The sequence below is a fragment of the Pezoporus wallicus genome, unplaced genomic scaffold, assembly GCF_028554395.1.
Source record: "Pezoporus wallicus isolate ANWC-B61680 ecotype Strahan unplaced genomic scaffold, APGP_CSIRO_Pwel_v1 scaffold_6445, whole genome shotgun sequence".
Lineage (NCBI taxonomy): Eukaryota > Metazoa > Chordata > Aves > Psittaciformes > Psittacidae > Pezoporus > Pezoporus wallicus.
The window spans coordinates 7,456,285-7,470,054 of record NW_026641753.1 but is presented as its reverse complement, the minus strand read 5'-3'; the positions used below and the strand labels follow the sequence as shown (position 1 = coordinate 7,470,054).

Sequence of the window (13,770 nt, the reverse complement as noted above, 5' to 3'; positions counted from 1 at the left end):
AAAAGTCAGCAAGCTAAAATGGAAAGTAATTTCAGTGTGAGAATTTCATATAACAAAACAAGATTTGGAAGTGATGGGACTCAACAGGTAACAATCACTATAAACAAGCAAAACATTGGCGCACCTAGCAAAATCATGTTATGGAGATCTTTATTACAGTTTTCAGAATACATGAATTAACAATGGCCAGGCTGTGATTTCATCAAATTCCTATTTTAAACATTACATACAAACACAGAGCTGTTTAAAAAATAGAAATGCATGAGTTTTGTCACCTTTTTTTTTAATTTTTCTTTTTTTTTCTGTTGGCATCAGGAGTCATGAGACTTCCAAAAGGGAAACCAAATGGTGCATGATAGCAGACCAACTAAACTGCAGTAGATTATTGTTCACATTCTGTGGCATATGTATCACCTCAAACAGTGCTAAAAGAAGCACTACAAAACCAAATCCTTCTCCGTTAGCATCCTTCTAATGATATCAGTGAGTGCTGAGTGACAACTTGCAGGACTGCAGAATTCACAGGCTTACACAACTCCCTCTCTTGTGCACAAAAGCAATACGTGATCTGAAACAGAGACACCTGAAGCTGAGGGATTTGGCTTTATCTGCTTTGATTTTTGTTAATTTATTTACATCTTGTGTGCATGCGTGTGCATGTGTGTACGTACTGCAGAGGAAGAGAAGTCGAGGTTTCTTACGATATCTATTTAAAACTGAATAACTTGCAGATACAGTATGGCACATGAGAGGTGGGCTTCACACTGCTTCATCACTTAGCATTTGTTGTGCCTGGCCTCTCAGCAATTTGAAGGCAAACATTAAAGTATAATTCAGCCAAGCCTTTGTTTAATGGATAAGAAGCAATTTACATATATAGGTAAGTTTGCTCCCACAGAACTATTACCGGCTTTAAATATTTACTAGCTATATCATTCTCAGTGTAGGAAGTACTAAATTCACCCATCAAAGCAGGATTTGCCTGAGGGATGCAAAAGCTGAGCACTGCAAAGTTTTCTTAATGAAAGCTATAGGAGGATTTCCAGAGCCAAACCTAAAACTCAGCCAGATTCTCAGTTTTGCAAACCATTTGTACACTGTGGGATGAATTTAAAGTAGGTCACTGATGAATTGTGGTTTGGCTAGAAACCATGAAAACATTACATGTTTTTACAGCATTTGTCTGAGGTAGTACATATACCACACACAAAAATGCAAAAATATACAGATATTTATAACTATTTGCATATTACAGAAGGGAACTATGGGAATTCTTGTATTTGTATCTCAATTTTCCAGAAAGAGCAGATAATTTTAGATAACATTCTTCATATTGACCATGGTTGTCTAGAAGCAGAACAAATTAATAATAATAGTATTTCTGGGAATACTTCCTGAAGCTGTTTGTCAATGCCCTCCGAGGCACTAATTTTCTTTTGGCTTTAGCATCAGTTCATAATATGATTAACACTTAAACCAAACGTCATTTAAGTGCCGGGAAAGGAGATTTGTTGAATCACAAACAAACATACATGACAAACTGTGTTGCACTTTTTCCTCAGTAAACCACAGGAAACTTGAGCAGAAAATGCCTAGTGTCTTTACATTTCTGATCTGTACAGCCAGTAGTTACGCAACAGAGATGTATATTTGTATATGATTTAAACATTTCATTCCCACACCAACTGCAAATTTAGCTCAATTCATTGCAAAGGTAAGAGTATCTTCCTCTTAAATAAACTAAGAAATGTAAACAGTGTAACATCAGAACAAAAAAAGTCTCTTCAGTACTTGTACCTGGTAAAATGTGAATGCAAACAGATGTGCTGGTATACTGTTAACGCCATGTCTCAGGGGACATATAGAGAAACATAATCAGTGAGAAATTTATGTACGAACCCTCCAGCGATTTTCTTTCTGGGATTACTTTGAATACAAATATAATTTAACTGATATAGTTCATTTTCTTTAAAATTAGAAAATAAGGCAAGTGCATTTCTGAAAAAGGTGCTACTCTTCTACACTTCTAGATAAACATGTGACACCTCTGAAAATTAGAGCAAGAATAAAAACATTAAAAATATCTGCAATTTAATATAGACTGAAAAACTATCAAAAGACAAAGTGACCAGCATCAATTTCAGAAAATATTTTAGACTTCATAAATACGAGCACCCTATATTTACATAAATTATCTTCTAAACTAGTTTTCCTTTGAAAGACACCTTTGTTCTAACAGATATGTCCATTAAATTATATAAATGTTTCAAATACGAAAAAAATAGTAGTAAAATAGAAGCATCAGATGATGTTATTTTGGATTTGCCTTTTCTTTTTTTTCCCCTAAGATTTGGTTCTTTAAAATCTGTAGTCAGCTTTCACAGAGCTTAAAGGAAAAAAATAACCACCCATGGAAATGAAAGATTCGTGCACTAAGAATTACTGCTACAGTATAAAGATTCTGTTGTGAGCTTTTGAGTTTGCACATATAAAGATTATACCAATACTTGTAAATCCCAGCAAAACGCTCATTTTGAAATCTGAATTCTAATACACTGTTGATTGTAGCACAAATTTATATAGACATTATGAACCTAATCCTTTTAAACTGGCTTTGTACATTAAGTACATTTTTATAACTGTAAATGTAGTAGTTCCGTTTTAGGAAGTAATGCTTCAACACAAGGTTGATGTTGACCTTAGACAACACAGGATATAATCCTTTGTATCTGTTACTGATGAACAGGGAGACAGAATCCTGTTGCATGTATTTTGTTTTTCCTGAAGTACCATAAAACTCTTCAGTTTGTTACTAAAACCACAAAAAAACCCAAAGAGTTTAGGAAGAGTAGTAGTTGACAGCACACATTTCACTAGGCTTCAGTCATATTCCTATGTTTAGAGATACAGAAACGGGCAAAGCCCGTTTCCTCTGAAGACAATTGGGCAAAGCCCCTGTTTCCTTTGAATAAAGTAAAAATTCTTTCAACACTAGATTGAAAAGGAGCTGAATCTTTTCTTACAATAATTGGAGATTGACCAGTGCAGTTTGAAACTGTGAGAATTTATCCTACACTAGTCAGTCTTAGGAGTATCGTGCTGCAGAAGCAAAAAAGACTACTGTACAAAGATGCTTGGCTCAAGCAGTAGTGCAAAGTTACACTGCCCCAGGATCAAATGCTCCTCTAGAGCTAGCAGTTTGTGCACAGAAAACAATGGGACACCTTACCTTCCAAATATGCTTTATATAACATTAAAAAGAAAAAGTTCCCCATAACATCAGGCAATAAACACCAGTGAAAAGCAATTATAATTTGAGAACAAGTGCCATCTGCTACACAGGATCCTATTTTTCTTTAAATATCATAGCTGAGCAACAGGAGTAGTTCCAATGGAACCCCCACTTACAATCCTCCATCCCATCCAGATAAGCAACAAACCTTTAGTAAAAAGGATGGTGAAGACTGCCCTGCCCATCAAACACGTTGTACATTCAACTAGAGTCTGGGGAGAAAAGAGAACTATAGTTTCTCATTGAGTGGCAGAACATACACAGTGTCAGCTACTGAACTGACTGCTCACCTGAGGTACTGCAGTGCAAGGGGCCTGTATACAAAGTAGAATGGGAGGAGCTTCCTAAAAAATCAGGCTGCTGCAATCATTGATCACTGCTATAGAGTGCTCCAGGTAGAAAATCTGTTCTTAGCTGCTAAACCCTCAGCATTAAAATCCATCAGTAGAGATCCCGCTACATTTTTTACCTGAGAAACAGAGGAAAAACTCAGAGGCAGTTCTGAATAACTTCGTAATGTAGCTCATCTCTAAAAACCTACACAAAGGTCTTTTTAGCGTAATTAAAATAGGACAGTCATTATTTTCCCCCAAATATCTTTATAAAGAATATATAAGTGCATTATTAGAAAAATCCCTCCTTTGATACAATTAAAAACATATCCTGCCCTTGATACCATTCAATTTTGGTAAAATCCTATGCTCTGTTTCATTTAAATTCATTTAGCAGTGATAAGTAACTATACACCATCATCTCACCAAACGTGTAGATATGTGGTATATCCTATGTGCAGCCAAAATAGCTGAATCCACCAGGCTTTACACTGAGATAAGGTTTTCAGCAACCTGACTGGGGCTATGCATTGCTTTTCATGGTTACAAAACACATTGTGATAATGTAGACCAGCTCATCTCTGAATTTATTAACATTCAATTTTATTATTTTATCCTTTCATGTCCAAATCAGAACTGCAAATGGAATCCACAGCTGTATTCTTTCAACAAATCCGTATTTTCTTACCCATAAAAAACATAACCTAAAAATCCCCAACTCTTTTCATGAAAGTTGCCATCTTTAAAGAACAAAAAAACCCAGGGATTGTTAAAAAAAAAACAACAAAAAAAAACAAAACCGAAGAAAGAACATAAGAAAATAAGAAATATATCCTACTGCTTAACACTGTTTACAGATCTTGGTAGTTGGGGTGATAAGATACAGTATGTGGATTATTTAGCAAGAGCTTTTAAAATACATATTTATACATCTTCTCATGTACTTGATACCAGTATTCCTTTATGATCATTGCCAATTTGTATGATAAACTCTTTTCAAAGTATATCCATTTAACTGTAAATAAAACAATTCACTAATTCTTTGGCATCAGAAGAATCATACGGCTGCAATTGCTCCATTGTGGCGAGAACGAGACCTTTCCAAAGTCACTCGTCTGTTATCTGCAATACAAAGAGAGGAAAAAAGAAATCACAGTAAGATTTGCAATACGGATAATGCAATGTCAAGAGGTTTTCAAACAGCCCTGAAAATCATTTCAAATTATATGTAAATAAATAACCAGGAGACTGGATCAGAGAAGTTTCACACTGCAGCTGCCAGACTGAGTTCAAGAGTTCTGCAATCAGTAAGAAATTACTTTCTCAATCAGAGAAGCTGGGTGATAAAAGCATTAGGAAAATCCTGAAACACTGTCCCCTTGGAAACAGCACACAATAACTCAAAGTCTGGGTAAAAATCTTCTTTTATAAACAATTATGCTAAGAAGCTCTGGAAAAAGACATTAAGTTTCATGAGAACGTACTGACCAGTGTGGTGCTGAAAAGCCTACAAGTACAGAAGCACTAACACCAACATAATTTGGTACACAGTTAAAAATAGAACAGTTAAATCAGCCACTTCCTAAGCATTTCCTGATTGTGCAATGTGAACAACTTTAAGTATAAAATATTACACAGTAATTATTGCAATGAATAATAAATGTCCCTATCACAGGAAAACAATCGTGAAGTACCAGCCACAGGCCTAAATGACTTTAAAATAAAACTTTAAAGTGATGAACACACACACACACACACACACACACACAAAGGGGCAGAAAATTAACCCCCACTTTTTCTGGAGGTTTTGATCTTTTGAATAATGTGGTCCTGCCACGCAAATTTTCTTTACTTTTTTTGAGGGGATGACTGCTTACTTTTGACCTTTTTATTCTCTCATATCATATTCATATTGCTGTTCTTTGCATGAGTACAGTATCTACATTGCTACAGCATCAGGGTTTCACAATGTATGTCTGGAACTCCTCCATGGTATTGGAATATTCTAAACCAACAGTCACTTCAGAAGCAGAGTCTGACAAACTGCAGGCAGGCAAGTTTTCTCAGCTGGTTCCCAAATGAGCTGATTTAGCTGTGTTCCCAGCATGCACAGACTGGAACAGCATGTGTTCCTGGTTCTCTGTGAGGAAGCTCTAAGCTTGGGTTATGCCTGAACCTTCAGCCTCAAAGCATGAGATCCCAACAAGTCTGATGGGTAGAAATACATTCTTGGAAAAAGCTAGTAATGAAATGTTTCTGTCAGAGAGTCCCAGGAAAGGCTGGAGCAAAGACCAGTGTGGGGTCTCACTAATGTATATAAATACCTTAATGTGAATGGGGCTGGAGCCAAGCTCTTTGCAGCAGTGCCCAGTTGGAGGACCAGAGGCAACAGGCACAAACTGGAACAGAGGAGGTTACTCCTGAGTATCAGGAACCACTTTTTTATTGTGAAGGTGATTGAGCACTGGAATGGGTTACCTGGAAAGATTATGGAGTCTCTCTTAGAGATATTCAAAACCTATCTAGACAGAATCATGGACAAGTGGACCCAGGTGACCCTGCTTGAGCAGGGCATGGACAAGGTGACATCCACAGGTCCCTTTCAGCATCAACCAGTCTATGATTCTATTCTAAGCTAACAAAGCCAGAAGTGGTCCAAGCACATTAAAGAAGGCTCTGGAGAAGACAAAGGAAGTCATGTCTGCGATCTCTTCCCGGACAAAGAACAGAGGATGACTGTGGAGACTGCATGGACTCTGCAAAACCAACCTTCCTTTTCCCTGTTCAATGAGTGTCTCCAATGCTATAGGGAATTAACGGCTCCTTTAGCAAGATTATTAGTTCTTTTTATAGTTCTGCCTTGCTTCCTTTTCTTAATGAATCTATCCATGCATGAAGTATTCAAATTACCCTAAGTCGATCTGGTTTGCATGGGAATAAATCTCTACACTGGTTGCAGTGTCAGTAGGCACTGGAAATTAAAGGACAGAAATGCTGTCTAAAACCCAAAAAGCAAAATTATTAACTCAGCTGTGCTGCAATTCCTCTATGACAGTGAAGCAAAAGGTCTAGTGGTACTTGCTCTCACTGGAGAGAAGGACCTTCACCAGTGGACTATTTCTTGCTTTAATTTCAAGATTGTTAACTGTACAGGTTAAAAACAGACTAAGAGAGTCTAAAAACTGCTAATTTTTCCATATGCGGTTATTTTTAGATTTTTCTCCTTTCTGTTTTGGGTTTGGTTGGTTTATCCCATCACGGTAGAGGCATTTTCTGCAAATGACAGTTCAGTTCCACCCGGAGTCACACAATGGAGCTGGGACTTAAACACAAAACTGTAAAAGCTAGAAGCACTATCATTTCTTCAGCTGATGCCGAACAAACTATTTTCCCAATTATGAGAAATGATCTATTCTTTTAAATTATTTCCAGTTCTTAAATGCAAGTAATTATATTTTCTATCTAAAACCTAAACGATTCAAGAGAGACTGGGAAGAACCACAGGTTCTTCCAATCAGGGAAACTGAGGTACAAAGATTCCATTATTATCAGTGAGAATCTATGTCAGCAGTTGCAAGAAATTTCTTTGCAAAGCTTACAGTGCTTCATGGTGACTCTTACTAAAGGAAAAGCAGACAGGATATAAATTACACTTTGATAACATTTTCAGCTCATTATAAAAAATGTGAGGATTAGATTTATATACTATCAGTGTGAAAGCTTTAATGTATCTGAAAATTTTGGAGGTAAAACTAAAGTATTTCTTCTTCTTTATAAAGAGACCTATTTAAATCAGTGGTGGATCTGCAAGCCGCCTTGTGCATGTGTGCAGATTTACACCTGGTTAAAAAATGAAACATTAGGATGTGTACAGATATATATAGAGATGCATATAGACTCCTTCACTAGATGTAAACAGTGCTTGTGCATTTATAAACATATGTATAAACATATTCATTAGGTGAAAACAAAGGGTTTCATGTTAGGATCAGGAAGTGGCTTGGGCTGGTATTTCTGTGACTCTAGGACAAGCTTTTAGAATCATGACATCTATAATGCTTCCAACATACACACTCAGTTATCGTCAACAGCTGTATTTACTTTTACTTATGTTACAGACCATACTGAATAGAACACAAAATAAGACTGGCTTATAAACATGACTGTGACTATTCTAGCATAAAACTACATGTAACATCAATACATGGTAAAACTATTCACTTGTATTGCAGAGGAAGGGAGGGAAAATGAGAGGCAGTAGCAGGAAGCTAACAGTATGTAAAATTAAGCCCTAAATCATTGCCAAAGGTCTCAGGTCTACACTTCTGAAGCATGTAAAAATTACTAGAAAACATGGCAACATGTTCTGCACGTATCAGTCACATTTTCTGGGTAACTCATATACCCATGCAGCTGAAAACTTTGTTTCTTTAATGTCAGAAGTCCATCGCTTTTAGAACTAGGGAATGTAGGAAACATCCACAATGCTCGTATTAGACATCGCAGTCTATCTCAAAAATGATACATGAATTTAAGGTGATCTCTCAATCAAGTAACAGACCTTTTCTTGTTGCAGTATAAGGTAGAGCAAGGAAGGCTTAAAACAGGAAACAGCATATGCTTATTTTATAAAATAATCTTCATCTTTTAGCTTCCTAGATCAAATTCAAACGAAGCAAATATAGCATTAAGAGCTATGACACTTCCTTTTTAGCATATATAATACTGGAATATAATCTTGACCATACAAACTTTACACCTACATTAGAAGAAATATATGGACTTTGTTATAACAACAATTACTTGCTCAAGTGTTTTTGTACGCAACACAGTACCAAGATGGGAATAAGTGATATCTAGAACATGCAAGATATTTGCAGAAATGGTTTTGATATGTACACATCATTCACCACGTAACATGAACCTATTGATGGAAAAAAAAAGGCAAACCTACCAATAAACTTAGTGTATAAGTACAATAAATATATTCCAGAAAGCAAGCAAAAAAATCCAAACAATTATTTTCAGACAATGTATTTTAATTGTATGGAATTTGCCAACTTCACCCTTAAGACCTTCTCCCTTATACTTTGAATGTATTAAGCATTAGAAATTACATTAGAAATTAACTAAAAACACACTGGTAGGGGAGAGGAAAACAGTTTGCAAAAACTATGCTGTGTAAAATGCATTTTTCCTTTCCTTAATGCTCCTTCATAAGTTCTGCTATTAAAAGAGAAGTCTCAATAGCTGCAACGGTTTTATTGACTCCGTGGCTTGTTATCACGTTAAAGTTATACTAGCAGAAAAATTAATGGCGTTTTGCAGAACTTCAACGCTAACATTAAGTGACTTTTCCATTTTGCTTTCCTCTTATCCTGTCCTCTAGGTATAGTAACTTTGTGCTCTCCTAATTATAAACCTTACTTTATATGAGCAAGCAATGCTGGTAATGATATAGATGTTGTGGAATCGAACGGGCTGATCATGACACTGAGATATCTGATAATAGGAAAAGACAAGAGTCTACAAAAGCATCCCTTAAAGGGGCTTGATTGGAATCTGGATTATCCTGTAACCACCACAAAAAAAGCTCTCTCTCTGACATGGCTTATATTTAAAATTATAAATGTATTATAAACTGCTACCTTGGGCTTGGCACCCTAGGTGACTAATTCTCCAGGATTTTTCCAGCCAGTTAAAGCGTGGAAAGTGTTTCTTTGTGCCTTAATTACTGCAGTCAATTCAATCACTGGACTGATTTTGAATACTTAGTTCCTTGCAGTCTTTCCTAGAGTGCTCATCAGCAGACTAGGTAAGTTCCTCCCTATGTAAATAACTGCAGCACCCCTTGGCTAGCATTAGAAAACCAGCAATAACAAACTCCCAGAATCACACAAACCCTCACAAACCCAATAGCCAAACATGACTGATGCAGATAATTACTTTTTGCCCTTTTTTTTAAAGCAAAAGGGTTGAAACATTAATTTATATGCAGAAAGCAAAGCACCTAAATGTTGTAAGAGAAAGAGCTAAACAGAGTATCAGGGGCATCAGGAATAAATACTACCAGACCTATTCTACATTCGTCAAAGACAGTTGTTGCAGGACCCCTATACCTGAACAACATGTATTTTAAAGGGTGTCTTAGTTAATAAGCACTATGTTAATCAAATTAATAACAGACTAATTTGATTATGTTAATGTTAAACTGGAAGAGGGGCAGTGTACAGCGCAGGGTGCTCAGCTAGCAGTCCTTGTGCTGAAGCACAAGCTGGAGGGCATGACTGCAGTAAGAACTCTGAAATGCTAATGTATTTAAAGAACTCACACCACTAACTTGCACAGTCACCACATCTTTGTTCTTTTTCCTTTTTTACCCTTTTTCTCCTTCCTTACTGAAGTCCCCAAGGTGAAAGAATTAACCCTCCCATAGCTGACAAGAATGAAAGGTGTTTAAAGCTCAGGGAAAGAAGGTACCAGCTTGAGTTGACTTTAAAATGACCATATGAAGAAAGTAGAACATTTGACAATGAATATTTAACATTTCATCCTTTGGAAATAATTTTGACTATGCAAAAGATGCAGAAATGCATGCTGTAAGGGAATTTGTATTGCCCATGCCTTCGGGAATCAATGGAAGCATTTCCACCAAACATTAATTTATTCATTCATGGAAAATTTTGTTCCCTAGGAAATCCTACTGAAACACATCTTGTTTTCATGAGCAACCCAAGGGAAAAAAGCTCACACAGTTCCAGGTACTTCAGCAAGCACCACAAACATATAACATGGAAAAAATAATTTCCTGTAAGTACAGAATGACTACACAAAAAATGTGTAAGCTGGTCATTTAAGAGCATTTTAAATGGATAAACTGTCACAATAGATGATAATTCCAAGGAACAAACAGTGCGTCTGTGATGGCACTGACACTTCCTCGGATAAAAGTGGAAATCTGACTTGCGTTTTATAAGTGTCCCTTTTTTTCTGACAGATATAACTATTTTCTATATCGTGTCATTGATTAAAACTGGGACAAGCTAGAATACATTTAAATCACTGCAGCTTGGGTAGCCTCTAGTTTTCTCTTGGAGCCATCTCTGCATAGGGAAAACTGAAGCCAAGTTACAATGTCATTTGAGGTAACAGTGTATTATCAATTGCTTTCAAGAGCAAGCCATGACAAGAATTAACTTTATTATCTTTGTTTATTGACTGCATGTACCTTCATCAGCTTGGATTACCAACAATGAAAGGTAAATCTATTTGGAAAATGGAATTGATGGAACATAAGACAGAAGCACAATTGATATAGTGTAAACCAGCAGGGAAGGCCATCAATCTCCACCACGTCTTTAATAGCCACAGCTGAATACTGTTCTCTCGAGTGCCTGGCCTGTACCTATGACACTATTAGAGAATACCAACTGAGAAATAAGCTAGTCAAGGAAATTAAGAGCTTCAAAACTGTTGTTGGTATCCAGAACAAAGTCCTTTTGCGCAACAGCACTTTGAGAGAAAATAGCTCTCCTAACCTCAATTCTGTTAAGTTTCAGTCCATCTCTGTGAGATTTGATTTCAAATTGATCTTTCAAAATGGGTGGCCTACATAGAAAAAAAAGCAATGAGGTAAAAATCAGTTATGGGAGAAATGCTGCCAAAGTAATACCTCAGAAAGGACTTTCTGCAATAGACAGCACTTTCCAGAAGTTTTTTATTGCAAATAAACGAAACAAGCAAATAAAATAGTTTTCTAACTAGGTTAAGGAAACTGTACAGTTAATATGTTTTCTTTTAATCTTTTAGTTTTTTGAACACTTATTTCAACCTCAACAGTCACCCTACACACGCCTGGCAAAATCAGAACTAGACTCTTTATAACCAACACATGGGGTCAGTTCACATTCATTCAGATTTAATACTTTCGTAACCAAAAATGAGAAAAGATCAAGAAGACCAAGTGATATAACATCCCTGGTCTCAGCTTCCCCCCCCCCCCCCCCGACAGAATCTTTAATGCTTGATAATCAAACTTAAGCGACAGCTAAACTGGTTGTTTTAGCATCAATTTCAAAGTAAACATTTAGGTTTCAAGCAAACCCTGTTGCTGTGAGGTCAAATTCTATAAAGACTGGTTTGGTTCAGGTCCAACCCCAGACTTCCATGTGAAAGCCGAGTGATAACCTCAGCATATACACAGTATATATTAATATGATGGAGGAAAAGAAGCCCATCCTTACACCAGAGAAACAGTAGGTTTAGTTTGCTTTTTAAAGCCCTCAAAACCGAAGAGCACATGTAAACGGCTGAAACACATGAATTATAAAGGCGTCATGTGTTGATCTTATAATAATTAAAAAACTATATTGTTAACCTGTGAGCGGGATGTTTAGCAATATATAGATAAGGAAGAAAAGCCGTTGAAGAGTAAGAAAAGGTTTTAGAAGAAATGAGTAAGAAAGAAAACCCCACTGAATCTGTGTGGCTGTTGAAGAGATTTTTAAGATAGAAAAACTGCAACAGACTTAAGAGGACCTCTCTCCAGATTGCATGGCAGATACACCTCTCCTGAGTTATTTGCACAAGTCAGGAGTGCCAAAATTATCATCGTAATGTAGTAAGCACTAAAGCAAAACAGATTTGCATGTAGATACCTGTTCTCTTCAAAAATACTTGATTCAAGTGTTAGTTGTTTAGATTTGTCACTTAGGCAAGGTCGGGTGGGGCTTGTAGCAACCTGGTCTAGTGGACAGTGGTTGGAACTGGATGAGCTTTAAGATCCCTTCCCACCCAAACCAGTCTGTGCTTCTGTAACACACAGAACCTTTATTTTAAGAAGTTTTCCAGAGCAGCCTACATGCACAATTTTTCATTCAAAACAAATGTGGATGTTTGGATTCCTTTTAACTTGCTAAATCAAAGTTGTTAATAGCCAGAAGCACTGTAGCACGGAGTGTGGTTTAAAATACAGACAGCTAAAGGATTTAAGTCCTGACACTCAGATTAGAAGGGAAGGACATGTCTAATCTTACTGCTGTCACTCACACCTAGCTTGCTGGGCAATGTTGATCGTAGCCCTAGAGTTGTATGAAAATGCAGAGAAAAACAATTTATGTTCTATGTGTTATACATAAAAATGCCTTAAAAATGAACACTGTGAGACGTTTTAATGTTAAATGACTTGTGTGATGACATTTACTAACAGCGCAAACCAGCTGTGACCACAGTCAATGCGGTATGGGAACACAATACAAGGAACACTTTTGCAACCAGAATTGAGGATGGTGACCATCTGTATCACAGTTCCATTAAGCAAGTAAATACTTGTCCTATTCAGAGCTGAAGAGAACCTAACAAAGTTAAGTGTTTATAGAACAAAAATGGGTTTGTAAACCCTATTTTCAAGTAATCTGTTTAAAATAAATTTTACTATGGCTTACTCCAAGCCTTAAAGATTTAAAAACCAAGAAAGAATTAGTGCAATAAGCCAAGATTCCTTGAACCTTTAAATGATCTATTTAATATTTTAATTTGACTTTGCTTTCTTTCTTTCTTAATAGGACCACTTGGGATATGCATTGAAAGCTCTTTCACAAGAGCTGCAATGGAAAAGCCTTAGTTTGAGACAACACATGCCTGCCTCAGGGGTTACAAGACAAATCAATCTATTTTTCTCCTTTCCTCCAAGGATAACTGGCCTTTAAAATTACAGAGGAAAATAGGCCTTCATGTCAGTATAGTGCAGGCACATATACAGCCATTTTCCATTTCTTTTTCACTTTGGATTCTCAGCTGAGAACTAAACTTACAAAGGTGAGAAAACAAAAAGAAGATGAAAAGGAACGACTGCTTCGGTTCAAATCCTCTCCAGTGACAAGCAGCCCTGTGACCAGCATCCGAGCCCGGCATTCACTTAAACCTGCTATGAATAGCTGTCATTTTCCTACTCAGTACTGTTTTATTCTTTTTCATGATAAACTTTACTTGTATTTTTGTGTCAGCCTGTACTGCTGGCATTCATGGAGATTTGTCAAAGAATTCAGTTAAACTGAGAAGTTATAATTATTGCTTCATTTCCCATACAATCTCACACAGTAATACTGATTTTTACCTCATCTTTACAAAATTGCCCTTTTCAAGCAG

The 13,770-nt window shown here is 36.6% G+C and overlaps 1 protein-coding gene across 1 annotated transcript in view; it reads right to left on the bottom strand.

Moving 5' to 3' along the window:
• Positions 1-4,411: 4,411 nt before the first annotated feature.
• Positions 4,412-13,770, bottom strand: part of DIAPH2 (diaphanous related formin 2) — a 231,062-nt gene continuing 221,703 nt past the window's right edge. The window contains exon 28 of the mRNA XM_057425160.1: positions 4,412-4,746. Within this exon, the coding sequence (XP_057281143.1) occupies positions 4,682-4,746 (65 nt within the window). The 3' untranslated portion in view covers positions 4,412-4,681. The remainder of the gene's footprint in view (positions 4,747-13,770) is intronic.